We start from the raw sequence: 27,373 nt of genomic DNA on the forward strand, positions 1-27,373 counted from the left end.
GTCCCAGATGATGTCTTTCCTGCCTAACTGCCAGCACAGATGTCCGGCCTAATCTGCTTATCTAAACGCCACAACCAGAGCATCCCTTCCAGCCTTTAAGGCACAAATAGGCCCTTTGGAGGGTCCCCAACACAGGCACCACCAACCCGCCCCAGTTAGGTCCCAGTCCAGCTTGGTCCACGTGCCCAAGTGTCATAAAACTCCAGAAAGTGGGACATAGGACTGTATTTGTTTACAGATATGACAGCCTCCGACTGAGAACAATACATATATTAAAAACAACAACCTTCCGAGTGGCCACTGATACATCAAATACTGGATTGGGCGTGGTGTTATTACAAGACCAAGAGAATGTAAAACATCCTGTAATATATCTCAGCAGAAACATCTTTGCCAAGAAAAAGAAATCTGTCTTCTATCTAAGAGGAATGTTTGGTGATTGTTTGGGCCTTGGATAGACTCAGGCCACGCGTTCTGGGCCAGGAGTTTGCACTGCATGCTAATCAGAGAGCCCCGACGTGAAGATAGGCGTGGCAGACTGAGAAGCGTGGGTGCCCGAGGTGGTCGAGGCAGCGTCGACACTTACAGAGGGACGTGCAGCCTGTGTCAGGACAGGGACATCTAGGCCAAACTGCTTTCTTAGAAGGATAAGTGTGAACACTGGGATCTCCTGAACTGAACCCACCCACGTGGGCCCTGAGCTCTCGACCTGTGTGATCAGACCATGTCAGCACAGCAGAAGGCAGGGGTGTGCAGGTGCCTGTCCAGTTTGCTTGCTTCAGCCACATGTTGTTTGCTTTATTAGCTCCTAGAGAAATTGGACTTCTTGGAGGAACCTTTTTGTGCCACTGACTACTAGCTCCTGGCAACTGTACTAGACAGTAACTAACGGGCACTCTCTGCAAAAGGCCACTTGAGACAGACAAGGTGCCACAAGAAACAGAAGCCTGCAGCTGTGACAGCAGGACAGGCATAGGCTGCGAGAAAGAAAGCTGAACTTGAGAGCATTTGTTTCAGAGAGGTGTTAAAGACTTGTTGAAAATGAAACTTTAAGCAGCAGTAGCAGAGAATAAAAGAGCACAGAGCACCTAGAAGAAGGGATGGACTAGGGCAGGAAAAATAGAGAAAAGCAGAGGCTAGGAGGACTACCACCTGCAATGGGAATGGTCAACACCTGGCACAGGAGCTGCAGAGGCCCCGCCCCGGGTTCACAGTGGCCTCAGCAGCCCCCACGCAGCCCCCATGGAGCCCCTGGGAGGGAGTGTGCTGCACACGCACCTCTCAGGCCTAAAGGAAAACCTAGACTTTCACTGCCAGTTAAAAATGGAGGACTATCAGCCTTTACTACCTCTTCCTCTCCAAACCCTATTAAAATGTTGGTAAAACAGTGGAAGCTAGTTTGACCCACAAGGATAAAGGCAACGGAGATGAGACATCAGCAAATAGAAGGTTTCAGCGAACTTGGAGAAACGAGGATGAAAGAGTTGTAGCAGAGGAGAGGCTGCAAACTCAGTCCTGTCCACAGAGCATGCTGCTTAGACCGAAGCCACTGGCTGGACGCACCTGCAGCTTAGCCCTCGGCAGCACAGGTTCCACGGAGGATCGGGAATGGGGCCGTGATGGAAAACAGAGTCGCCGAACCCACTGCACACAGCCAGACCACTGCACCCCACACCCCCCTGTCCAAGCAGACAAGAGTTTATTCTCAGGAGAAATTGAGGAGGACTGGCAGCCAGGGAGGAGAACAGAGGTCGGGGGAGCAGGACGCCAGCCACCATCCACCTCTCCAGGCAGGATATTGAAGGATCCTCTCTAGAAAAAGGGAACAGCCTTAGAATCTGTTCTCCCCAAGGAAATCTCACGGGCCAACCACCCCACCCATGCACACAGAAATTTCCACCTGATTTTTAGTGCCTTACTCACAAAATACTCTCACTGAATGTCAACAAACATGCAGGAAAAGCCTCTAACATGACAGGCAGAGTCCAAACAAACAGAAAAATAACTTAGAGGTGTGGGTACATGCAGGGAATATAAAAATAACTAAAAATCCAATTATATTCTTAGAGAATGAATGACTAAGATGTTGCATTTGTGAAACAAGAACAGGATGCTGTGTTAAAGAAATAATCAGAAAATAAGAAAGAGCTCTTGGAAAATACATGATCATAAAAATTTAGAGTTCAGCAGAGAATCTAGCAGATAGCCAAGCAAACTCTCTAGAAAGTAGAACCCAAGAACAAAACAATGGAGAATAGGGAAAAAAGATAAGAAGAAAATTGTAGACTATTTAAATATAAGTTCCAGAAAGAAGGAATGGGAAAAATATAAAGAAGGAACTTACCAAAAAATATTAAATGACCCACAAACGAGTTTCTAGCTTGAAAGGGTGCATTGTCAGGCATGCACAGGACACAAAGGACACACAAAAGCCTAAGGCACGTTGCATCTTCTTCTCTGGCATGGGAATCTGAGAGAATATGAGAAGAAAGGCTTTCCCCTTATTCCCATCATGCCCAAAGCAAGGGGCATCAGAATGGTACTGGTCTTCTCTCAAGGAGAGTGCTGCAAGACCACAGTGAGAAAGAATTTGCAGAGACAGATGATTTCCAACACTGATTTCTAAAACTAGTTTAATTTGAAGCCAGTTGTGGTGTGGAATAAGCACATTTTTTGATATGCAAAAGCCAATGATACAATATTGGAAACACTTTCCTTGACCCTTCCTTAGGCAGCTGCCGGAGGGTGTGCTTCAGCCTCGCGAGAGAAGAAACCAGAGCGCAGAGGACCCAGGATGTGGCGGACAGGGCCATTGTAACAGAGGCTGCCAACGATGCCCCAGCCTAGGCACGGCCAGCCCAGACAGGGGCCGGAGGCTGGAGGACTGACAAGGGAAGGTTCCTGAGAGGAAGCGAAATGTAAATAAATGGTAGGCTATTTCATGCATTTGAGCACTTGGAAAAATTGACAGATGTCAGAAAGGTACTGTGACAATTTTCTGTGTCAACTTGACTGGGTGCCCAGGTATTTGGCCAAACATTATTCTGCATGTGTCTGTGAGAGTGTTCCTGGAGGAGATTAACCTCTGAATCGGCAGACTGAGTAAAGCAGATGGCCCTTCCTGACCTGGGTGGGTCCCATCCAAGCAGTTGAAAGCCTGAACAGAACAAAAAGGCTGACCCTTCCCCTCAACAAGGAACTCCTCCTGTCTGAGTGCCTCCAGCCAGGACATCACTTTTCTCCTGACTCTGGAGTCAAACAGAGACCTCAGCTCTCCTTGGGTCCTGAGCCCTCTGGCTTTTGGCCGGAGCGACACTGCCTGCTCCCTCGAGTCTCCAGCTTGCCAACTGCAGAGCGTGGGACCTCTCAGCCTCCAAAACTGCGTGAGCCGATTCCTTGTAATAAATTATATATCTCCACCCTATGGGTTCTGTTGCTCTGGAAAATCCTGACCAATACGGATATATCAAATTATTTAGAAAGAAATGCGATGACATATGAAGAGCTCTGGCGAACAGCATGTCCACAGCCATAATCGTGTAAAAAACGGCCATTTAAAAGTTCAGCTATAACTGCACGGGGAAAGTGGGGCTGGGGCGACTGGTGTGGACTGCTAAGTCCAGCTACAAGAAGTCAAGAAGGACTATCCAACATGCATTCACATCGTCTAGAAATACGGTGGTGAACGCCAAAAGAAACAGCTCAAGGAGTTGAAGATAGTTGCCTCTGGGAAGCGGATAGTATTTGGGGGGAATACTGTTTTTCATTATAAACCTTTTAAGACTTTGATTTTTAAATTATATGCATGTGTTCATAAATAAAAGTTAATTTAAAAAAGGAAAAGGGAAGAAAACCAGATTTTCAAGAGAGATCAATTAGGGTGTTAAATACATGTTAAAAATAACTTGATTGCAGTTGGCAGTAGAGACAACCTCCCTGCCACCTTTAACACTCGATGACAAGGTTACTTATCTGTAACCAACAGCTTTTCATGTACGTAAGTGTTTTATGGGTTATAAAGGAAACACCGAGGCAACTAATTTATATGTCGTGACCAAAACAGATATTCATATTGTCTAAATACAGGATCTGGCACAAATAGTGCCCCTTTCTTATTACAAAAGCTCTCATTACAAAATCATAAGCATGTGATTTTATAACACAACAATATCACACTGAAGCACACCTTAAGACATTTTTTAGGTGAAATGTTCAATGTGCTGTCCATCTCATGCGAGGCCTTCACAGACCCTCCCAACCACGCGCAAGCAAGCCTTCCTTCTGCAGGACCCTGCGTTTTTTAAACGAAGCCTGAGTGAAGGATGCAGCTCTGCTCTTCTTAGTAATCAATGCCCAGAACAAATCTAATTACCATGCACTCAGTTTTCTTGGAATTCAGTTCTTGGAAGCAAAAAACTATTGCAAGTGTTGGATGTCATTGTAAACAAGATCATTTTAAAAAGCCACCCAGTTAGTTTATAGTTATGGAAATCCCAAAGAGACACCAACAAGACAAAAGGGAAAACCGTCTAAATGACACACAATTTCTAGTGGCAGCATCATTCACAGATTTTAAAAGCACTCTACTGCACTACTGCAAACACAGCTCCCACCCCGGCTAGTTGAAACAGAAAGAGTGTTAGGCAGCTCACAGAATGCCCAGGAGCGCCAGCTGGGAAACTACTTCCCAGGAACAGAGCACATGCTGTCTCAGCACCTGCTCCTAGCAAGTCCTCAGGCTGCAGACCCAGGTGCCTCACCCACAGCTCATACCCACAGCTCACACCACCTGTGTTAACAACAGGATTATTTAGCAGGGAGGGGTCATCCAGCTAGAAAAGTAGGGAAGTGCATCCCGGTCATTCCTCCCTTCAGGAGGAAGCTAGAAACTTGGCCTGTGATAAAGGATGAGCCCCAAACAAAGGCTGGAAAGTGTCAGACTAGAGCTATGCCAGGCAGTTCAGAACCTGGCACTGCACTCTGTGATCCTTTGTTCTGAAAACGGGTCATCATTTATCTGTTTTCCTAGTCAAGTGGGTATCCTGTTACTAGTAATAATCAGATTACTGACTGGTCCACATAGTGTCTTCCACACTCATTTAACAGCTGTCTAATTAGTTCCTTTGAAAATTGGACCTCAGAAGGGAACCCACAAAGCCATGGCCTTAGCATCTATTGTAGCCTGGGTTACCTAAAGCAGAGCTACTGCTTTATTCAAGAGAGAGGGGAATGGGGAGGGTGGCGGGGTGGGGGGGGGAGGAAGGAAATGGGACGGGATGTGCCCCCAAGCTGACCTCCACTTGGTGTCCAGTGCAGCCAGCCCTGGGGTCATGCAGGAGGACTGTACTCCTAGAGAAGGAGAGTCCATCCAGAGGAGGGAGGGAGAAGAATTAAACTAGTTCCCAGCTCCCACTGGTGAGAAGTTTGTCTCAAGCATGCAGCCTCCTGTGTTCCTGGGGGGCACATCAGAAGTGGGGCTCAGGGAGGCCTCCCTCCTCAGCTTTAATGAGAGCCCAGGATGGCAAAGGAGTGCTGGGCCATGCCCACAGGAGAACAGGTGTGGTGATGTCGGAGCCACGACCCTCGAGTTCTATGTAGCCAAGAGGTCCTGAGGTGGCAAGGAGAGAAGTCTCATTGAGTACTAACTCATTGTTAAAATTCTAAGCCAAAATTCTGGTAATATTTACTTAACACAGAGAATTGATTTTATTTTCAAAAAGCAGCACTAATAAATAGAGATCTCTGGCAGCTGAGGGTTTGCCAACTCATACTGTTTTCTTTGTTTCTGTATGCAGAAAACCCCTTGGAGAAGACGGATGACCCCAGGAAGTGCTGGTGTCATTGTGAGGAGAGCCTGCAGGTACAAATGGACTGTTCAAATGATAAGTATTGCAGGTGCGCAGGCGAGATTTCATATCTGTGCAGATGCTCTAGCGATTAGTAAGATACTCAAGTTTTCTGATGAGGGAACCACTGCACTCACAGGGGCTCTTTTCCTTGAGGGTGAAATCAATGAGCTGGTCATTCTCTGCCCACTCTACATCTCAAGAGAGAGCTCTTGCCCTTGGGCTTCCAGCCAGACTTGACCCGCAGGAGACGGGATAGTGAGAGAAGTCAGCGTCTTTATTCCAGCTTCCACCCTGGCCCTCACCTGCCCATCCACCCCAGCAGGTCCTCTGACATCTCCAGACCTCAGTTTCCTTTTCTGTGCAATGGTAGGGGGTGGGGTGTCAATCAGATAATCTTTGAGGTGGTTTTCAGTTGCTGTCCCATGTTTTTACTTCTTGGATCCTCAGAAAACAATAGTTCTGCCAAGTTAAATAGATGGGAATTCCAAGCTGAGATTTCCTCAAGGCAGTCAGGATACTTTCAGAAAGGGATCAAAATGCAGGATAAGGAAGTTACCAATTTACTTTATCTCTTTGTATATGTTTACTGTGGACTAATTTCTTTCTTCCATCTAAATGCAAAATTGAATTTAGTTAATACCAAGCAAGCAGCTTCGTATGACGGTGAAGTGCATTTTTTTCCTAAACATTTTGTATGTCTCCTGGAGCACCAATGAGGGGTTCTGTGGTGGGAAATACCGCAGGGCACATTTTGGAGCGGCCTCACAGTATTATTTCTGGGGCCGCTGCACTCACTGGGAAGAAGTGCCACACGTGGCAAGGAGTTTCCCCAAGATCATGGCAGGGAGTGTTCCACACTCAGCCATGTGTCATTTATTTTTAAGCATGGAAGGGTTAAAGGTTCCTTCTTGAACCCAATCTCCAACACAGCCTACCAATCCAAGAAGAACTGCACCCCACCCCAGCAGCTTGAAACATCACAATCAAACTATGAAGTGTCTGAAATACACAAGTTCATTCGACCCACAGTGGTCCTCGACTCCTGTGTGGCACGAGGCGCGTCCTCTCGAAAGCACACAAGACCGTTTCCCACACGTCACGGCTGCCTCTCTCACGGCTGTTTTGTCCCCACAACTATCTTCTGCTTCCCAGAAGCTTATGCCTAGTTCTCCGTACCCTGTGAAGTTTGAGTGCTTTTCTAGGTAGTGTCTGGAGCTGCTCTGAATATGACACATCTCAATTTAAAAATATCTTCATGTATAATAAAGAAGAATGTAAGGACATTAATATTATCCCATAATGCTTATTACAGATAGCGCAATGGGTAAAAAGCTAGATCTGTAGATTTATATAAAAGTACTGTGGGATAATAAGCCTATTGTTTTCAGTTTTTCTTGGATGGTATTATGATTTTCTAAATATTAAATATTAACACAGTATTCTGTAAGATGATGAACTTTCTTCCATTTCCTTCTATAAATACAAGCATCTGACACTGCTGTGCTCAACCACCCAAAAGACCACTCCTGGACTTTCCTTGGCTTCCTAAATATTTCATTTTCTCTGGTATACTTTCCAGGCAGTCATAGTTTTTAACATTAATTTATTTATGACTGTGACTCTAACTCAAACATCATGCTTCTCAAATAAGAGTCTGCACATTCCTAGGAATGGTGACCATTTGTTAAAAATTGGAAGTTTGAGGTATAAACTTTTAACAATCCAAAATGTGGAAGATAAAAGGCAAAATTCAAAATAATCTGAAACCATTAAAAGTTTTGAAATTTCACCACTATAAATTTAACAATACATAATAATAGGAAACAACAACAATGATGATATGATGATCTCAAACCCAACTTAGAGTAAACTGGTCACAATCAACCTAAAACACCTAGAATGCATGTATATGTCAGATTTAAGAAATGCATCCTACCTACACATCAAGTAACGAGTTTACCACTGCAGCGGCGCACGTGGGCCCAAGCCTGATTATTTTTATTACGGTAGAAAAACATTTGAGTATTAATGGCATGAAAAAATTCTTTCAATCATATTTATTAAGAAGCTATGCATTTTAAAAGAAAAATCACTAGAATTTTTTTCAATTTAAGATGAAAGTTGAAATTTAGAACAAGCCTTTGGAAAACTGTTCACGAAGCATGGGGTTGGTCAGCTTTAGAAACAACGGAGGAGGTGACGTTCAGTCAGGGGAATAGTGAGTGAAGAAGGATACATATAAGAAGGAGTTTTCTGATTTGGAAAAAAAGAGATAGCCAGGCTACAAATCAATCATACTACTAAAAACACATTTTAATCTGTTTGACAGACATAAGTGAAGGCACAGGTGAGGAACTTCACAGCCAGTGCAGAAATTTATATTAATATTCACCCATTTAATGGTCTTTGCTTGTTCTGTTTACAATAGTTTTGTAAAGGCTTGTTCATGTGCAAAATGCTTAGCTGTAAAGTACTTTTTGAAGTAATTTTTAATAAGTATGACGATTCCATTCCATTTGTGGTGAGAATGGTGCTCACATCTCTGCAGATGTAGATGCCATGGCTAAAACTGAAATGGCAGCCTGACCGAGGCTGGTGCGTGCATCCGAAAGTGGCAAGGAGATGCACACAGCAGCTGACTCCCAGGCTTTTAGACACGATGTAATAGGAAGTGCATCTAAAAGCTTGTTCTATTACCTAGTTAAATATTGGCTATCAGAGGAGGGGAGGATAGATCTTGGCTAGTGTTCTTAAACCTATGAATTGCCAGGAATTGCTGTTTTTCTTAGTGGAGGAACAAACGTTCTCAAAACAACAGGCAGACCTGGGCACACGAACTGTTTTGAGAGTCACAAGGTTTTTTTCTCATGGCTAAAACCTCTCGGAGCTGACTGTTGCAATAAAAAGGATTGAGTGACATAGAGACAATTTATTTACATTAATGGTCTGAACAAAGAACACCAGTTTTTTGTTTTGTTACTGAAATCAGAAACACTTTGGATCCCCTGTATTGTAGGAGTAACTTGGTCTCTTGGCAAGAAATGCTCATTGAAATTTCTATCACTAGAAACTGGAAAATGCACCACTTATTTGACAACATTCTGGGGATTTCCCACATTCAGTACCCCAATACTTATTGGTATGAATTTCTGTTCTCAAAATATAATAACACCAAAAAGAGAAAGAAGTTGTCTGGACCCAGAGCCTGTTTATGCAGCATTAGCACTTGTACCAACCCAAATTTTAAAATATTCAAACAACAGTATATTACCTTTTCTTTCAGTGGTAATACAGAAGTATATTCTTATTAAGATAAAAATGTATAGCTACTTCTAGCCTTTCCTTGTGTTATGTGGGGCACACACCCAGGGCTCTCACTCATCTGCTCCAGGATTAAGTGCCCTTGAGAGAAAAGGCATCAGAAGCATTGTGCCTCCAGTTTAAAATTGTCTTACACCTTACCCAAGGACATGCTTATTGATCCTAGAGACAGGGGAAGGAAGGAAAGGAGAGAAGGAGAGAAACATCGATGGGTTGCCTCTCATATGCACCCTGACAGGGGACCAAACCTGCAACCCAGGCACGTGCCCTGACTGGGAATCAAACCTATGACCTTTCAGTTTATACTAGCCAGGGCTGAACCTCTAGTTTAAGTAGAATAGTATGGTACTAATGTAATTCAATCCAACTAAAATCTGGTAAAATATCAATGGGCCGCTCTTCCCTAAGATAAAAGATCCCAACAAGAAAGGAAGCAAGGTCTTTTCCACCCAGATCCTATATTCACCACTCTTGGGCACTGTGCTTTCGACACAGCAGGTCCCCCCACCCCAACCCCAGGCGGCGTTTTAGGCCATTGTTGATGCTGCCTCTGAATTTTAAGTTCTGGAGAAGCCTGCATTTATTTATTTATTTTATTTTGATGTACTTACAATTTTTATTGAATTTTATTTGGGTTACATTGGTTAATAAAATTATACAGGTTTCAAGTGCACAATGCTATCATACACTACATTATCTGCACATTGCACTGGGCACTCACCATCCAAAGCCTAGTCTCCTCCTCCCTATTCATCTCCAGTTTACCCCTTCCACCTGCGCCCACCTCACCTCCGCTCTGGTAATCACCATGCTATTGTCTGTGCCCGTGAGTTTTCTTTTCCTTAATCCCTTCACCTAGTTCACCCAGACCCCCTAAGAATACTTTATTCCAAGCACAAGATAAGGCGGGGCCTCCTGGTATCACTAAAACACCAGTTTAAATTAGATGCCAACAATTACTTCGTTTTGGGAAATGTACAACAATTTAGATTCTGAACAATGAGCAAGTAATATTACATTGTATATATGTACCACATCATTATCCAATCTTCTATCAAAGGACACTTAGGTTGTTTAAGTATCTTGGCTATTGTAAATAATGCTGCAATGAACAATAAGGGTGCATGTATCTTTCTGAATTAATGTTTTGGAAATCTTTGGATAAATACCCAGAAGTGGTATTGCAGGGTTATATGATAGTTTTATTTTTGATTTTTTGAGGATGCTTCCATAGTGGCTGCATGGAACATTTACTCGACAATGAAAAAGAGTGAAATCTTTATCCTTTGCCATAACATGGATAGATGGACCTAGAAGGTATTAGGCTAAGTGAAACAAGTCAGACAGAAAAAGACAAACACCACACGATTTCGTTTATATGTGGAATCTATACAACAAGATAAACAAACAAAACAGAAGCAAACTTACAGATACAGGGAACAGACTGATGGTTGCCAGACTGGCTGGGTGAAAAAGGTGAAGGGATTAAGAAATACAAATTGGAATTTACAAAATAGTCATGGGGATGTGAAGTACAGCATAGGGAATATAGTCAATAACATTTTATTTTATTTTTAAATAGTTCATTATTTATTTTTTAGAGAGAGGGGAAGGCAGGGAGAAAGAGAGAAACGTCAATGTCCAAGAGAAATATTGATTGGTTGCCTCTCACACGCTCCCAACCAGAGACCTGGTCCACAACCCAGGGATGTGCCCTGACTGGGACTCAAATCATTTGGCATAATGCCTAACCCACTGAGCCACACCAGTCAGGGCAGTTTATAACTATATCTGGTGTCAGGTGGATACTAGATTTTTTGAGGGAATCACTTTGTAAGTTATATAAATGTCTATGTCCTGGTCAATTCGGCTCAGTTGGAGTGTCATCCCATAGACTGAAAAAAGGTCACGGGTTCAATTCCTGGTCAGGGCATATACCCAGGTTGTGGGTTCAATCCCTGCTGGGGGCGCACACAAGATGACAGCCAATTGATGTCTCTCCTTCTCTCCATCTGCTTCCTCTCTCTCTAAAAGCAATGAATAAAAAAGTCCTTGGATGAGGATAAAAAAATAAAATAATATAAATATCTAACCACTAAGCTGTACTGTACACCTGAAACTAAGGATATTGAATTCCAACTGTAATTGAAACAATTTTTAAAGTGAATAAAAACACTCACTTGGAAATAAAATACTACTTAGCCTGAGTTAACTGATCTCATCTTGGGGACTGCAAAATAATAATAATAATAATAATAATAATAAAATAACTAACACTTATTGAGCACCTACTAGGTGCAAGGTGCATGAATTATTTCATTTACTCTTTTCTAAAGAGCTTTGAGGGAGAAGTTATTGTTATACCCATTTCAGTGATGAAGAATTTGAGGCCACAGGTCCTGGAGCAGGTGGACCTCGGTCAGGGCATTAGAGGCTGCTCTCGACTGGCCTGAGGCAGAGGGCAGAGAGTATGGTGATGACGGGGTACAGCAAGTGAAAACTGTTGTTACCAAACAGCCTTGAAAATCAGAGTCATCTAAAACACAAAATCCCTCCTGGTAAGAATCAAATCTATAATTACTGAGCAAGAATCTTTCACACATGCAAACTAACTCTTCAAATGGTTATCTTAAAATCCCCAAATGCCACAAAAAGGTGATTCCACTTAACATAATACAAGAATCCAGAAACAGCTGTATACACTTAATTTCTGTAAATCAAATACTGACTATATTTACTAAAGGGCTTCTCGAGGGTAAACACACAGTAAATATTTAATAAAACGGAAAATTATTTTGCAATCTGAATAGTCATTCAATAATTGGATTTACAGCAGACCCTTGACATTCCTGAAGCATACATCTGGGACCTTCTTAAATTCCTAGATTCACAAACACAACAATGTTTATAGAGGCTCCCAGCTTTCTCTCAAATCACATTTCCATGGAGAGTCGCCCGAGTTTCCTGTTCACAGCCTTACAGTATGCGCTACCACCTAATGACACTTTCACATTTCACTATAGGCTTATCTCTCACTTGATCATTTTTAAAAGAAACAAAACTTCAAATTAATTAATGAGCATTGTTGCGAATGTACAGACAAGTAGAGAGTAATAACCCTAAATGACCATTTTCCATACACACATCTAACAAAGCACACTTTTCAGATCCGCATCTCAGTCCGACTTGTGCTGCAGACCCTCAGGGGAAGTCCAGAAGAGTGACATGCCTGCAAGCTAAATTCTAGGGCCTAAACACCTTCACTAAGTTTGCTTGAGCAGCATGTGGGCCATATCTCTAGAATCCATAGGAATTCCATTGTTCTTACTAACCCGAGAGTTCTAGAAGTCCGCTGAGCATTTTAGTAATGAGTCCAGAAAATCTGATTATAGAAACATTAACCACATGAATTATAGGAATTTGCCTACTCATTCAAAATACCTATATTTGGTATGATTGGGGTTGGTGAAAATCAAAGGTGGACAATTTCACTGTCTTCAGTACTGGAGCCCAGTCACAGCTGGCACGACGGGCACAGAGCCCTGGCAGCTGGAGCTTCTTAAAGCCCCATGCTGGAATGCTGAACCTCTCTCTGGCTGGTCTGGACCCCTCAGCTGCACCAACCAGACAGCCAGGAGAGAGAGAATGACTGAGGGTGGGAGGGAGGGGAGGAGGGAGAGGGGGACAGAAAGACAGAAAGAGACAGAGACAGAGAGAGGAGGGGAGGGAATGCAGAAAAGAGAGAATGAAAAAGGAATTTGGCTGCTCTGAGGAAAAAAAAAGAACAAAAAAGATATTGTCATCTCCAAATATATGGCTTATACATTTCAGGACATATTCTAAAATACTAGTGCCAAACTTTCAAATTATTTATTTATTTATACCCCTTTTTGTTCCAAAGAGGTTTTGCAGCATTTTTCTGCCAGATTAATTTCCCTGAAGCTCAGCTCTGATCATGTTACTCCCCCACTTACGAACCCCAATAGCTCCTCACTGCCTATAAAACGAAGTCCAATTTCCTTAGGCTCCTGTTTGAGGCCCGCCATTATCTGGGCCTGCACTTCTCACCCAGCCGCCTCCTGCACTTCTTCCCTTCACACACCTTTGTTCCAGCCAAAGCACGCTCTCTGTTGCTCCCCTAACACATTCTGTATTTTCCACCCTTGCACCTTTGCCTGTGCTCTTCCCTGTGCTTGGAATGCCTTTCCTGGCATCTGCATTTTCCCTATACTACTCACTCTTCCAGCCTCCACCTAGAGCATGCCACTCATGCAGAGGCACCAACAGTGAGCTTACAACCTTTACACACATGCTTTAGACACATCGTCTCACTGGACCCTCATAAAGGGAGAAAGTAATTTCTTACTGCAGTCCAAGGAAGCTAGGGCTGGTACCCCTGGGGTTGTGTTCTCTGCCCATGGTCCTTCATGCTACCCCAAGGCTACCTATCACTCAGAACAAAAGGTGTTGCATGAATCAATGTCAGCATAATGTAGCAATCTTTTTCTTTTTAAGGTGAAAAAGTGCACCTTACAATTTGCTTGTCCAGTCCCGAGGCACAGTTTCAGTTGGCAGCCCTTACACAGCCCTCACCTGACTCCATGAGGCAGGAAGGTACTGATTCTAAAGACAGCCGCCCAAAAGTCGAGGGAGCCAGGGTGGGAGCAGAGACCCCAGATGCCCCTCCACACTCCCCACCTGCAGGTGCCGTGAGACTGATGACCACCACAAACCTCAGTGAGTGAACTTCTGCTCCTTTGCACCCTAAGAACATGCCAAAGAATTTTTTTGAAGGTGTCACTTTTCGCCAAGGGTGGTAGGGCAGATTGCTAAAGCAGTTTATACAACCTCCAAAGCCAGCTCAAACAGACATGGCAACCGGGTACAGGACAAGGCCCCTGACTGACTAATGAGGGTCTGTTACCCACGCAAACCCACCAAAATCTATGTGCTCACTGGACACGGGCCAAAGTGTGACATGACGAGCAGTCACACGACCTTGCGAACACATGGAATTTGGGCTGTACGCCTCTGGTAGTCTTCCTTTTCTGATTTTGGCATCAAGAGGTTACATGAATTGACTGGAGAGTAAGAGTCCTCCCCTCCACTTTCTCCCTTTCCTACGTGACAGGCAGGCCCACCGATCACCGTGGAGACATCTCCTCGTGGGTCCTGCGCAGTTCCGGAAGCTGCGCTGTCCAGTTTCGGCCTGTTTTTAACGGGCTTTGCAATTTAAATCAGTATCAGTGGCCAGAGCATGACTTTGGATGAAAGCTCCTTCCAGGGATTAATCCTAACCTCCAACTACTCTCCCGAACAAAACTCAATGCGGCGCAGTACGTTATGGCTCACTTGGTGAAATTTTAAAGCAAAAATTACTGTATTTTTTTGGACCATAAGATGCACCTAGGTTTTTGAGGAGGAAAATAGGGAAAAAAAATTTGAGGCAAAAAATGTGGTAAAATATTTAATAACATAAATAACATAATATGTCATTTACATTTATACATAACCAGTATAAATGTAAAGCTACATTCAGACTATAAGAGGCACCCCCATTTTCCCCAAATTCGGGGGGTGCCTCTTATAGTCTGGAAAAATGCAGCAATTTAATAACCACGTGAGATCTATGGTTGCCCTGCCAGTCTCCTGCCCTACTCTGCTGCTAACTTCTAGCCTCTCTAAACTCACGACGAGGCGTGTCTGTCTCGCCTCGTCTGTCTATTGCAGTGTTCCTGACCCCTGCAATACCTGGCCCTCTCTGCCCTATAACCTGCCACGTTCCTGTCCCTGCCAGGGGCTGGCTGCCTCCATAGAGAAATACCATTTGCAGTAAGGTTTAAGAGAAAACTACTAACTGAATACAATGTAGAACTTGGTTTTCCAAACTTTTCTTGTCGGCAATTACTAAATAGCAATCTTGAGTAGTAAATTCTGTTGACCAGTTCCAAAGCTTTAATCACTTAATAACCTGTATCTGTTTTTAGCCGTCTTCAGTTCAAAACTAGAAATTCATATGGAGCCTTCCCCTGTTTCACTTCTGAATCATTTAAACATATGCAAACAGATACTTGCCAACAGAGTTATATGGTGGTTTCCTCACGGAGAGTGTTGGGGGCTGCCGGTGCTGGCTGTGATGGTGATGGAGGTGTGTGTGCCAACACACACATCTTGGAAACCCCAAGAGAGAATGCTAAATTACAGATAAAAAACTAAGTAGCACAACAGTACCCACAGAAGGGTGAGCTGAACAGGACCTCATACCATGGAGTAGTGATGACCTGCTTTGCTCCAGGAGACCCAGAGCCTGCACCAGCTTAGTCCCAGCACAGAACGGGTGGAAAGGTGCGCCTCCTCCAGTGGGCGGTCCAAAGACCCCTGGACATCACGGGACATCACGGGAGAGTGAGAGCAGGGCAGCGGCAGCACAGACCAGGAAAGAGAGGGAAGAGTAACAATCCTGAAATTTCTCCCATGTGCACAGGAATGCTTGTGAATGAAAGCCTTTTACTTCAGTAATCTTAAAGAAAAATATATCCCAATATAAACTCAGTTACTCAGCATTCTGGTGATGACGTTATGTGAAGTCAGGATACGAAGACAAGTAAGTGCTCTTCATTTTTTAGGCTGAAGCCAGCTGGGTTTGGAAGCAGAATGACTGGATACAATTATTGCTACTAACTCAGTTTTGTTTTGCTGCTGTAGATACAGCCTCAGATGCAGAAGGAAATACAATTTCAAAGTGGAATGAAACCTATTTAACACATAGATATCATACAATCCAATTTTCAGAAACCACCTGCGAGTTCGTCCCCACAACTCTAGACACAGTGCGACCCTGAGAAGCATCCTCTCCGGGAAGACCCGGGGCAGGCAGCACCTCAGCCCCCCTCAGGGGTCCTCTGGGGAAACTATGATCGGTCACATCTTATTTGGTTTTAGTTTTCCTTTTAAATGGGGACGCATTTTAGACATAATGTACAATGACATGTGCTCCTCATATTTATTTGCCTAATTTCCCCCATTACTGTATTTTAAATCAGAAGCTTTATACAAACATTTGTAGCAAGGCCTAATGCAATGTTGGCAAGCTTTGTGAATCATTTAAGAGTTGCATCTCTTCAATAAAGAATGGGGACTCATCCCAAATTTTCGAGCCACCTATTGAGTTAATTGGCACCTCTGTCATCAAATTCGAAAGATTGGAAAACTATAAAGACAGAAAAGAGGCAGTGTGTGCACTGATGCTTCCCTTCCCATGCCTGTGCCAGACATCACCAATCAATCCCAGCGACACTCACTGTTGCTGAGCCCAGGACCTCAGAACCACACTTAGCCGGAGTGACCACAGGCCAGGAGACTTGCCCGTTATGACCCATGAACTATATTCTGAAGAGAACAACCAGGATGACAGACAAACAGCATGCTCCAGTATATATGGAATCAATTGAGGGAACCAAATATTCAAACGCCAGTGAAATCAGATCCCTGGTGACAAGATAGCTGCTTTCAAAATGTGAAGGAGGAACCTGGCCATTTGTTCGATGTGACTTCGAAGGGTAGCCAGGCAATAAATAATCACTGCAGAACAGGCTGAAGTGGTATTATAAGAATGTGCAGGGCAGAAGTGAGGCAGCATGAGGAAGCAGGGAGAGCAACCCGCCGGGTAAGAGCCAACTGCTAATGCATGCTCTTCTTCTTCCTGCCTACCACAGAAACACAAGGGAGTTTTCCTCTAATTTTCTGCACGCAAGTCTGCCTGATAAACAGAATGTTCTCACCGGAATGTGTAAGAAATGGAGACTGCTGGGTACAGTTGCTATTTAATATTGTAGTTTTGGGGGAGGGACTATGCAGTTCGGGAGAATTTCTTTGATATACCTGTACGGGACAGGCTGAATTCACAATTTAAATATAAATTGCACATTTGTTGATTACCTTCTAGCTCTAAACCTTCTGACTCTAAAAACCTCTTGGTGTTGGCCCAATAATGATTCCTGGATGTCCACGCAAGGTGCCACAGAATGTCCTGACACCCCCAGGACACATCCCTACAATGAGAGACCTCTCTGCTCAGAGTGTAAGAGAACTGTGCTACAGGGATTAAGACAGAGTCCCTTGATTGCCTGGAAAAGTCTTGATGTAAAAACACATTTGTTTGTTTCTAATGGAAGCAAGTAGGTCTCGGTTTGGTTACACAGATGGAGAAATTACCCTGTAGCTTCCAAAGCAAAAGACCAGTCTCGGCTCATCAGGCTGTGGTTCTGTAAGTTCTCATTTAACCGATTCTTCTATTTTATTCTGTGACCTGGGTCAGACCGCCCAACCCTGAGTTCTGGAATCTGTGGAATAGGAACACCATGGTGACATCTGACCTTGCCCACCCCAACCAGGCTCACCAGGAGGATGAGGCAGTCTTGGTAGAAAGCTGAGCTTCTAGGAAGAAAGGAAGGACAGAATTAGGTCTCATTATTTTGTCTTTTGCAATGGGTTTGAGCTCTATGCTTGGTTTGTTTAAATCCTTAAAATTATTCACCTTTAGTGTAATCTGCTTCTTAGATGTTGAAATATAGCCTGAGGCTTTACTTTACTAATGACCTAGTATGACACTGTCTCAAGGGCCAGGAAAGAAATTGCTTTTACACAAATCATTTCCACCTCCCAGAGTACCCTAGAGCAGGGGCAATTTTTTCCTTCAAAAAATCTTTTCTTTTCCAAATCCTAACTTTCCCAGTGAAGACAGTGATGTGTGGTAACACTGGCTCCTTCTTCCACTCTGCTTACTCTTTAGAAAGAAACACAATGTGTATTAGGACACACACTTCGCATATAAAATCCCAGCGGGGAGCCAGAGAGCCAAACTAGGGACCAGGATTATGGAGATCAGGCGGGTACCACAGAATCACTGCCAACTCCCTTCACTTCTCCCGAGGTCACCTCCTGACACAGGAGGCAGTGGGGTGGGAGAGGGTGCCACAGAACCCCAGCCTCTCTCCTGTGTCCATGATGTGCACACTGACCACCCTGCCTGAGGCCAGCATGTTGCTCAGGAACAAAGGGGACCGCACAGTCACGTGCCACACATCCATCTGCCAGGAGGCCTACCTGTAGAAATCTTCAGAAATGTAAACACAATGAGAAATGAGTGAGCGATACTCGTGTTACATTCCAATTTCAGTATTCCCTCAAAAGTGTTAAGAAGCCTTGTTGGGTCTACTGATGAAATGACAGTTGACAAGCCAGGAGGGTGGTCCTCATTCATGAGTTCCTGTGATGGGCACTGGTCACTTTGGGCTGCCCAGGATCCACTCTACCTTCTTTTGGTTCAGAATGTGGACTTCCTTTTTTGAAATTAATTCTCCCCTCTCTTGTGTAGTCTTTGGGGAATGTCAATCAGGACCCCTAATCTGCTGAGAGGAGGGCATGCGGCCCATCCCAAGCCAATCACACTCTTTTCCCAGGGCTCTGAATCTTGGATTCAGAAATCCATTGGAAATCACCCACTGCAAGAGCAGCACACAAGCAAGACCATCAGCTCCATCCACCTGGACCCCCAGGCCTCTCAGTTTCTGTCCTGCACACTTCCTGTTGTTTCTCTGAGCTATTGGATCCTTCCAATAAAATCCTTTTATGTTTGATTTAGCCAAAATTGATGTCTATTGATTGCAAAAAAATGCTATTACAAATAGCATTTTTTGCTTCCCCAGCTTGCTTCCTCAGATTCTGGACCTATCTGATGATTTCTAGGCCCAACAAAGCCCTATAATCCTTAATCATTCTAAAAATGATACTGTACGTATGAGGCCATTTTCCCTGAAATTCTCATGCTCCTCCATGGTTAGTGAGAAAAAGTAATAAAAATGAAATAAGATAAGTGAGAGAAAGAGGGGAAGGACTAGCAAGCCTTAGTTTGGTATCTCTGAAGCTACTGTAGCATAGAAGAAAAGATGGAAGATAGGCATATTTTTTCTCTTGGGAATAAATGTATTGTTGGTTCTACAACTGTGAATTTATACATGGTTCTAAATGTTACTTTCAGGAACTGGAGAGACAGAGAAGAAGATAGAGATTAATGGCCTTTTAAAAGTATAATTTACACACAATAAAATACATAGATCACAAATGTAAAAGTTTGATAACAACTATGTCAATTACAATACAGAACATCACCATCAGTCCAGAAAGTTCCATCATCCCTATTTCTAGCTAATCCTTTCCCATTCCCACAGACACTCCTGATTTCCATCAGCATAGCCTAATTTGTCCTGTTTAGAACATATATAAATGGAATCAGACAGTATGTACTTTTGTATCTGGCTTATTTTGTGCGACAAAATGCTTCTGAGACTCATCCCGGTTGTCATTCAGTAGAATGGGTTTGGCATTGCTGAGGACTGCTCCACTGTACACATGCACCACAGCTGTTTATTCAGCCGCCTCTTCGTGGGTGTTTGGGATGTTTCCAGATTGGGGCTATTATTTTTTTTAAAAGCTGCTGCATTCTTCCACAAATTCTTTTTATGGACATATAATTGCTTTCATTTCTCTTAAATAAATGAATTGTTAGTAAATGGTGAAGAGGCTTTTTAAAATTTTTATTTTAAGTATATTTTATTGATTATGCTATTATGGTTGTCCCATTCTTTTTTCTCCCCTTTACCCCCCTCCACCTGGTACCCCCATTTCCTCCAGCAATCCCCCCACCTTAGTTCATGTCCATGGGTCGTACATGTAAGTTCTTTGGCTTCTCCATTTCCTATACTCTTCTTAACCTCCCTCTGTCTATTTTGTACCTACCATTTATGCTTCTTATTCCCTGTACTTTTTTCCCCATTCTCCCCCTTCCCTCCCAACTAATAACCCTCCATGTGATCCCCATTTCTCTAATTCTGTTCCTTTTCTAGTTGCTTGCTTAGTTTGTTCTTGTTTTTATAGATTCAGTTGTTGATAGTTGTGAGTTTGTTGTCATTTTAATGTTCATAATTCTGATATTCTTCCTTTTCTCAGGTAAGTACCTTTAACATTTCATATAGTAAGGGCTTGGTGATGAACTCCTTTAACTTGACTTTATCTGGGAAGCACTTTATCTTCCCTTCTATTATAAATGATAGCTTCACTGGATAGAGCAATGTTGGATGAAGGTTCTTGTCTTTCATGACTTTGAATACTTCTTCCAGCTCCTACTTACTTGCCTGCAAGGTTTCTTTTGAGAAATCAGCTGGCAGTCTTATGGGAACTCCTTTGTAGGTAACTGTCTCCTTTTCTCTTGCTGCTTTGAACATTCTCTCATCTTTAACCTTTGGCATTTCAATTATGATGTGTCTTGGTGTGGTCCTCTTTGAGTCCAACTTATTTGGGACTATCTGAGCTTCCTGGATTTGCATGTCTATTTCCTTCACCAGATTGGGGGAGTTTTCCTTCATTATTTTTTCAAATAAGTTTTCAATTTCTTGCTCTTCCTCTTCTCCTTCTGGCACCCCTATGATTCAGATGTTGGAATATTTGAAGTTGTCCCAGAGGTTCCTAAACATCTCTTCATTTTTTTGTAAGTTTTGTTTCTTCATTCTGTTCTAGTTGCATATTTATTTCTTCCTTTTGTTCCAGATTGTTGAGTCCCAGTTTCCTTCCCTTCACTGTTGGTTCCCTATATATCTTTCTTTATTTCACTTTATATAGTCTTCACTTTTTTCATTTTGCAGCCATACTCAATCATTTCTGTGAGCATCCTGATACTGGTGTTTTGAACTCTGCACCTGATAGGTTGGCTATCTCCTAGTTGCTTATTTCTTTTCCTGAAGTTTTGATCTGTTCTTTCATTAGGGCCACATTTCTTTGTCTCAGTGCCCCCATTAGGTTTAAGGGGCAGAGCCTTAGGTTTTTTACCAGAGTAGGGCAACCCATCTCTCCACGTTGTGGTGCTGTATGTGGGGGAGGGGTCAGAGAGGGAAAAATGCCACTTGCTTGGCTCTTGCCCTGCTTTAAGTCACTTCCCCTGCTTCTCACAACAAATCGTGCCCTTTCAGGTGGCTCTGGTGTTGATTCCCAGGCGGGTAGGCTTGTGTACATTCTAGAACCCCATAGGCCCCCTCCAATGTACTCTTCTGTGAGACTGGCCATTTCTCCCTCTACCACAACCCCCACAGATTTTTATAGCCAAAGGTTTTGAGGCTTTGTTTTCCTGCGCTGGAATCCTGGGTTGCATGGTCTGCCTCATTCCCCAGTTGTTCACCCTGGTTTATCTGCATGTGAATATGGGACCTCCCAGTCCAGCAGCCACCATCTCACCCACCTGGTCCACCAGCTGCTGCCTTGCCATGCATCCTCTCCACCACAGCTGCCTGTCCGCCCCTCCTACCAGTTGGATGAATGTTTTTTCTTTAACTCCTTAGTTGTCAGACTTCCATACAGTTCAATTTTCTGGTAGTTCTCATTGTTTTTTATTTTTAAATTTGTTATTATCTTTCTTTTGGTGTATGATGAAGCAAAGAGTATCTACCTATACTTTCATCTTGACTGGAAGCCTAGCCAGTATCCTGAAGAGGCTTTTATAATAGCTTGCAGAGAAGCAATAATATATTTTCTCCTGGAGGAAACAAATGCCTGTTTTCCATCTCTTCTTCTAGGATACAGTAGGTTCAGAGATACCATTCAATTAACCCCTTCTTCCTCTCCACAAGCTTCATTCTCTCAGTCTACAGACATCCTCATTTCTCTACCATTCTACACAAATCTTTCTCTTTCCCCTTAAACTAGCAACATCTCTCAATATGCCTTCTTTATGGCAATTTTTTTAAAGAGCTAGCTATACTCACTGACTTCCCTCTTTAACTTCTCATCAGTAGTATTCCCAACAGCCCACTCCAGTCTTATTTTCTCATTCTCATTCTACCCTTGACCTCTTACTTTGTTTAGCTGTACTGACTGTGCCTCTCCTCCCTCTATTGACAAAAGATGAATGTTACTCAGGTAGTTTTTACAATGAAAGCAGGTACCTAAAGACTGGCCTTAACTGGTCACACTGTACAAATCCTTCTCCTGGCTTCCATATATTTTGAGAATAGAGATTCGGTAGACTCTGAGATATGAACCTGGCTCTTTCACTTACTACCTAGGCATCCTTGGAAAAGTTATTTAACCATTCTGTGGCTCTGTTTATTCTGTAAAATGAGGCTGATAATAGCACCTGCCTCACCAGGTTGTTGTGAGGATTAAATGAATTAGCATTTGGAACTGTGCCTGGTATGCCATCAGCATTCAACAAACACAAGCATTTTCTATGATCTCACTTGGTCCTCATTGTGGTATATATAATAAGAGAACTTTGCAACCACACAATATTTTATTAACACCAGAGATGATATAAGGCAGTATAATGTCTTGGTTCCGTCTCTTCTCAGGCTCCCTTAATGGTTGAGCATCTTTCCTCTGCTTCTTTAATGCAGACCTACTCCAAAGTTCCTTTCTTGATCCTCTGTCCTCATGATTTTTAAGGACTTATCCTTCATGGTGACTTCAATTATGACACCAACACCAATGACTTCGAGTATGGGTCTACAACTCTAAGGTATATCCCTTAAACTTCAGTTTCTATCCCCAACTTTCTGCTGGATATCTTGCTACCATTCATTTGATTTCAATATGCATGACACCAAAATCACCATTTTGTTTTCACAAAGAGGATGCCCTCAGGATTTCACTTTGTCCCCAGCGATACACTCATGCTAATTAAACATGTCTAGTCTTGCCAGTTAACTCTAGTTATGTATAAGATAACTTGAGAACAGATCTTGTGAGGGTGTTACTGAAACATTCCTCTTGTTTTTCTATGGCTTGCCGTGTCTACTCTGAAAGGTTCATAGTAACTACACACTGTCCGTGCAGCAGGGATAGGCTGAGGGGGAGAGAGTCCCAGGTACCTAGGATGGAGCTGCTTCACTGAAACAGGAACATCCATGCTTATCCCAGATCTCCCAGCACTCGGACGTAAGCCGGCCTTCCTCATACCCTACACTTTCAGTAATACTGACCCTGTTTTTATCAGACAGTCCTTGCCCCACACCCCAGTGTGGTGTCCTTCCAGGGAAGACTGCTGGGCTGGTGGGGGAATCAGCAGCTTACCTGGGCACCTGGTGCCACATTTCATCTCTGCACCTCAGAGCTTTAATCAAGGAAAGAACTTGATCTAAGTGGCTCAGGGTCTTCTGGGACCTTCAATATCCCCTGCAGCAAAATCTGCTATTCTTGCAAGCAGCCTAACAAAAAAATACCTGGTCTTGAAAGGAATGCATTGAGGAAGTTCTTTCAGAGCATCCTGCCTGTGCTGGTCATTAGGGCTGCTCACAGATATTGCACTTCTCCTCCTTGGAGCATGCATGGAATGGTACCCCCTGCTGCCCTTGAAGCTAAGTGTGACATGCAACCTGCTTTGGCCAATGAGACCTGATGCACTTGCCCTTTCTCTGCTTAGTGGCAGCTTCTACCAGCCTGGGTCCTACATACTACGTTACACATGGAGCAGGACAAAAGACACAATTTTGCTTGTGAAATCATTAGGATTTGGGGGGCAGAGCTTGTTATCGCAGCATAAGCTTGTCATTTCTGACAGACACAATGGCCCTCTTCATGCAATTTCTGACCTAGCCCCACTTCTGACTTTTAGAAATCCACTCAGTTCTGCTCAGCCTTAGGGCCACATGGTGCACGTAAGCTACTCAAACTGCCCCCTGCTTTATGGGTTAAGACCTACTGTTGTTCAGCCCATAGAGACTCAGCAAAACTCACGACTCTAGTGTTGCCCAACCCCAATATCCTAGGCATGAAAACAGGCAGAATTTTCCCCCATGTCAGCATTTAAACAAGAGTCTTTCTATTGTCCAAAATGACTTTGAAAGTGAAAGGGTACTGGGGGAGGATAGGCATAAGTCGTCACTGTTCTGGTAAACAGGGATGTTTAGGCGCCTGAATCCTACTTCTGTCATCTTTACAATAGAAGTCTCAGGCTATGAGAAAAATTCCTAGCCGTCTTATCTGAGGACAGATCACCATACCCAGGAAATGTGATTAAAGCCCTATGAAGAAGCATGTGGTGAAGCTAACGTGTTTATCAGAGTGGATTCTGCATTTACTAATCCATGTGGCCTGCACCGAATGAACGCAGCTGCTTCCATAGCAGGCACATGTGAATAGCAGTAGACATCCAAACAAAACCGAGAGCCCAGTGCAAAATCCAGCCATAAAGTATGAACACCCTGCAGAAACATTAGCAGCATCTTCCTCCCACAAGTCAGCCTGGGAGTCATTTCAGAGGAAGAAGGACAAAACCAAGAAAACAATCTTAGCAGCAAAAAGAATTATTTAAACAAAGCCACAGTCAATGCAACCTCAGTGACCAAGAGCGCCTCCTCTCCTAGGCATGTGAAACATATTAAATGTCAGTAAATATTTTTGAAGAATGTGAATTCTCTAGGTAAAGTAACATATGGTAGGCGATAGCTAATTTCTCTAACATGCTGCCATTCTGCATTTTTCTTCACTTTGTGAAACACCAGGATTCTAATTGGCTCATTAAAATTTTCAGTGGTCAAGAAGTATAAAACAATTTTTGTGGAAGATTCTGTTTTTCTGTCTGTCTCAATCCCTACTCCTCCACAGCTTCAGATGAAGTAGGTCCCCCACCACAGGGCTGTCACATGACCTGAGGTAGTTCAAGTACCCCATGTCCACACTCAGGTCCAGGGATAGCAACATGACTCAAACAAGATCGCAGTGTAGTTTTTCTGGGGTTGCAGCCATCACTGGGTGTGTTAGATTTCTAAGCTACCATAATATATTACCACAAATTAGGTGGTTTAAACAACAGGAATTTATTCTTTCTTAGTTCTGGAATTAGAAATCCTAAATCAAGGTGTTGGCAAGGCTGTGTTGCCTTTGAAGCCTCTGGGAAAGAATCTCTCCATGACTCCCGGTTTCTGATGGGTCCCAGCCCTCTGAGGTGTTTCTGTGCTCATGGCCGCGTCGCTCTAATCTCTGCCTTGGTCGTCACATGGCCACATCTCCCCTCTGTCTCTGTGACTGTGCCTTCACAGGTGTTCTCCTTTCTGCACCTGTCTCTGTTCTCTTCTCTTTTTATAAGGAGGCCTGTCACATTGGACCAAGGGCCCACCCTACTCCAGCACGACCTCTTCTTAACTTACATCTCAATAACATCTCGAAGACCCTGATTCCAAATAAGATCACAGTCACAGGTACCAGGGACAGGACTTCGACATATCCATAGTGGGGACACTAGATGAGAAGGAACTTCTCCCACTGAGTGCCATGGAAGCCCCCCCACCCACCTGAGAAGTAAGCAAACAGAACCAAGAGCTGGAGAAAGGCCGGAAAGGCAGGGTCCTAATGTGATTCAATTCCCGGAATGCGTCTATATCAGAAGCCCAGTCCACCTTTTGGGTTTCCCAATGGCATGACCAACAAAATACCTTTCTTATTGAAGTATTTAAGTTGAGTTTCTGACACAGCAAAAAGTTCTAATTAATATAACTACCAATAAATAATGCTATTTAATGTGACATCAAATAGTTTCCCATAATCTGGGTGGTGAGGAGAGGGCAGGGTATGTAAGAAGAAGATTGGCCATGCGATGATAACTGTTGCAATTAAGTGATGGGTATATAGGGGCTTATTATTATACTGTTACATCATTCTTTGTACCTTCACATACGTGTGAAATTTTCCAAGATGAAAAGCTAAATTAAGTGTTAAAAAACAAGTTTCCTCAGGACTCATGCTGAAAGTCCTGCACAATTTGGGGGCTGCTTTCTCTGTGATTAGAAGAAACAGCTCAGAATTTAACACTTAGCAGTCCAAAAGCCATGTTATCATATGAGTTTTAACAAAGAAAAGTGCCTCTGGGGTCCAGAGCAGCACTGACCAGCCCTACCAAAATCAAATCTTCTGTCACTTTGAAATAGCAGGAACCTTGGGCTACGGACAGTGCTGGCCTACCACATTTCATCTTTGGAAACAGCGTGAGAGGCTCCTCCTCCACCCCCTCCCCCAGCCATGACAGCCAAACCAGTGTGAACCCTACAATCCTGCATGTTTTCTTAGGCCACACCAGCCCCTGTAGCAAATTCCAAGGGAATGTGGAACTCCATCCTGCTCCAGCCCACTCCCATCCCACCCCAGTCCTGTCCCGCTCACCCTGCTGTCCTCAGACTCTGCTTGTTCCATCCATGCCTCACCCCTCTCACTGATGTTCCAGGTGGCACCTGAGCTAGACCACCTTCGGTAAGGACCCCTGCAGGCTCCCCTCTGCCCTGGGGTCATACTTCCTCCTCCACTGCCACTCTGGCCAGGGTCTCCAATTCCTCCAGCATCAACTGGAAGGCAACAGAGTTAAAGAACAGACAAAAATAATTCCTACAGACAGGACTGGGTCTATTCTTACCTTCTGCAAATGGTTCCCATTCATAAAAGCGGCCCATGAATGGCTTATTGTTGTAAGATGCGCACTGTACCTCCCGAATACTTCTACTGCTTTCTGGACACACCTAATAAAGCAAAAAGTGAAAATGCAATTAGCATCTCTCTCTATATATATCTCTTCAGAGCCCCAGTCAAATCCCAGGAGACCGCTCCAACTTTAAATACCAGTCCCCCTCTACCGAAACCAGGATTTCTGAAGCAAATTTGCTGATTACCTACATAAAAAATTTAAAATACAGATTCCAAGACTTCACTTCAAGTTTACTAAATCAGAATCTTTGTATAGACACTAAATTGTTAACAAGCTCCCCAGGTTAAGTTTTTGCACATCATAGTCTGAAAACCACTAACCTAGACCTTCTACTGCTGACAAATTGGCCTGCTCGCTCCCCTCAGAGAGGTCGCCCACTTCTATCTTTGACTTGGTTCATGCCCTATGTGAGCACGGGATAATATCCCAAAAAACTCGCACAGAGCCCTCACCGCATGCAGACACTGCTGTGTGCACATTACATATGTTAGCTCATCTACAGCTCATGACCACCAGGGAGGTAGATGTGAGAGTTCGCAGACCTTCCACACGTGAGCAAACTGAAGCACGGAAGAGCCACATGGGCTGTGAGGAAGGAGGCTGGATTTAACTCCAAACAGTCGGGTCCCTGCCGGTCTGGGTCTCAGGGTCCTCCCCATCTTGTCTAAATTCTCTCTACCACCTA

At 43.6% G+C, this 27,373-nt stretch overlaps 1 protein-coding gene across 1 annotated transcript in view; it reads right to left on the minus strand.

Moving 5' to 3' along the window:
- The window catches only part of THSD4 (thrombospondin type 1 domain containing 4), a 579,525-nt gene that overhangs the window by 415,393 nt on the left and 136,759 nt on the right, over positions 1 to 27,373 (minus strand). The window contains 1 exon segment of the mRNA XM_036028532.1: positions 26,620 to 26,722. Coding sequence (XP_035884425.1) covers positions 26,620 to 26,722 — 103 coding nt within the window.

Source organism: Phyllostomus discolor, chromosome 1, assembly GCF_004126475.2.
Source record: "Phyllostomus discolor isolate MPI-MPIP mPhyDis1 chromosome 1, mPhyDis1.pri.v3, whole genome shotgun sequence".
Classification (NCBI taxonomy): domain Eukaryota; kingdom Metazoa; phylum Chordata; class Mammalia; order Chiroptera; family Phyllostomidae; genus Phyllostomus; species Phyllostomus discolor.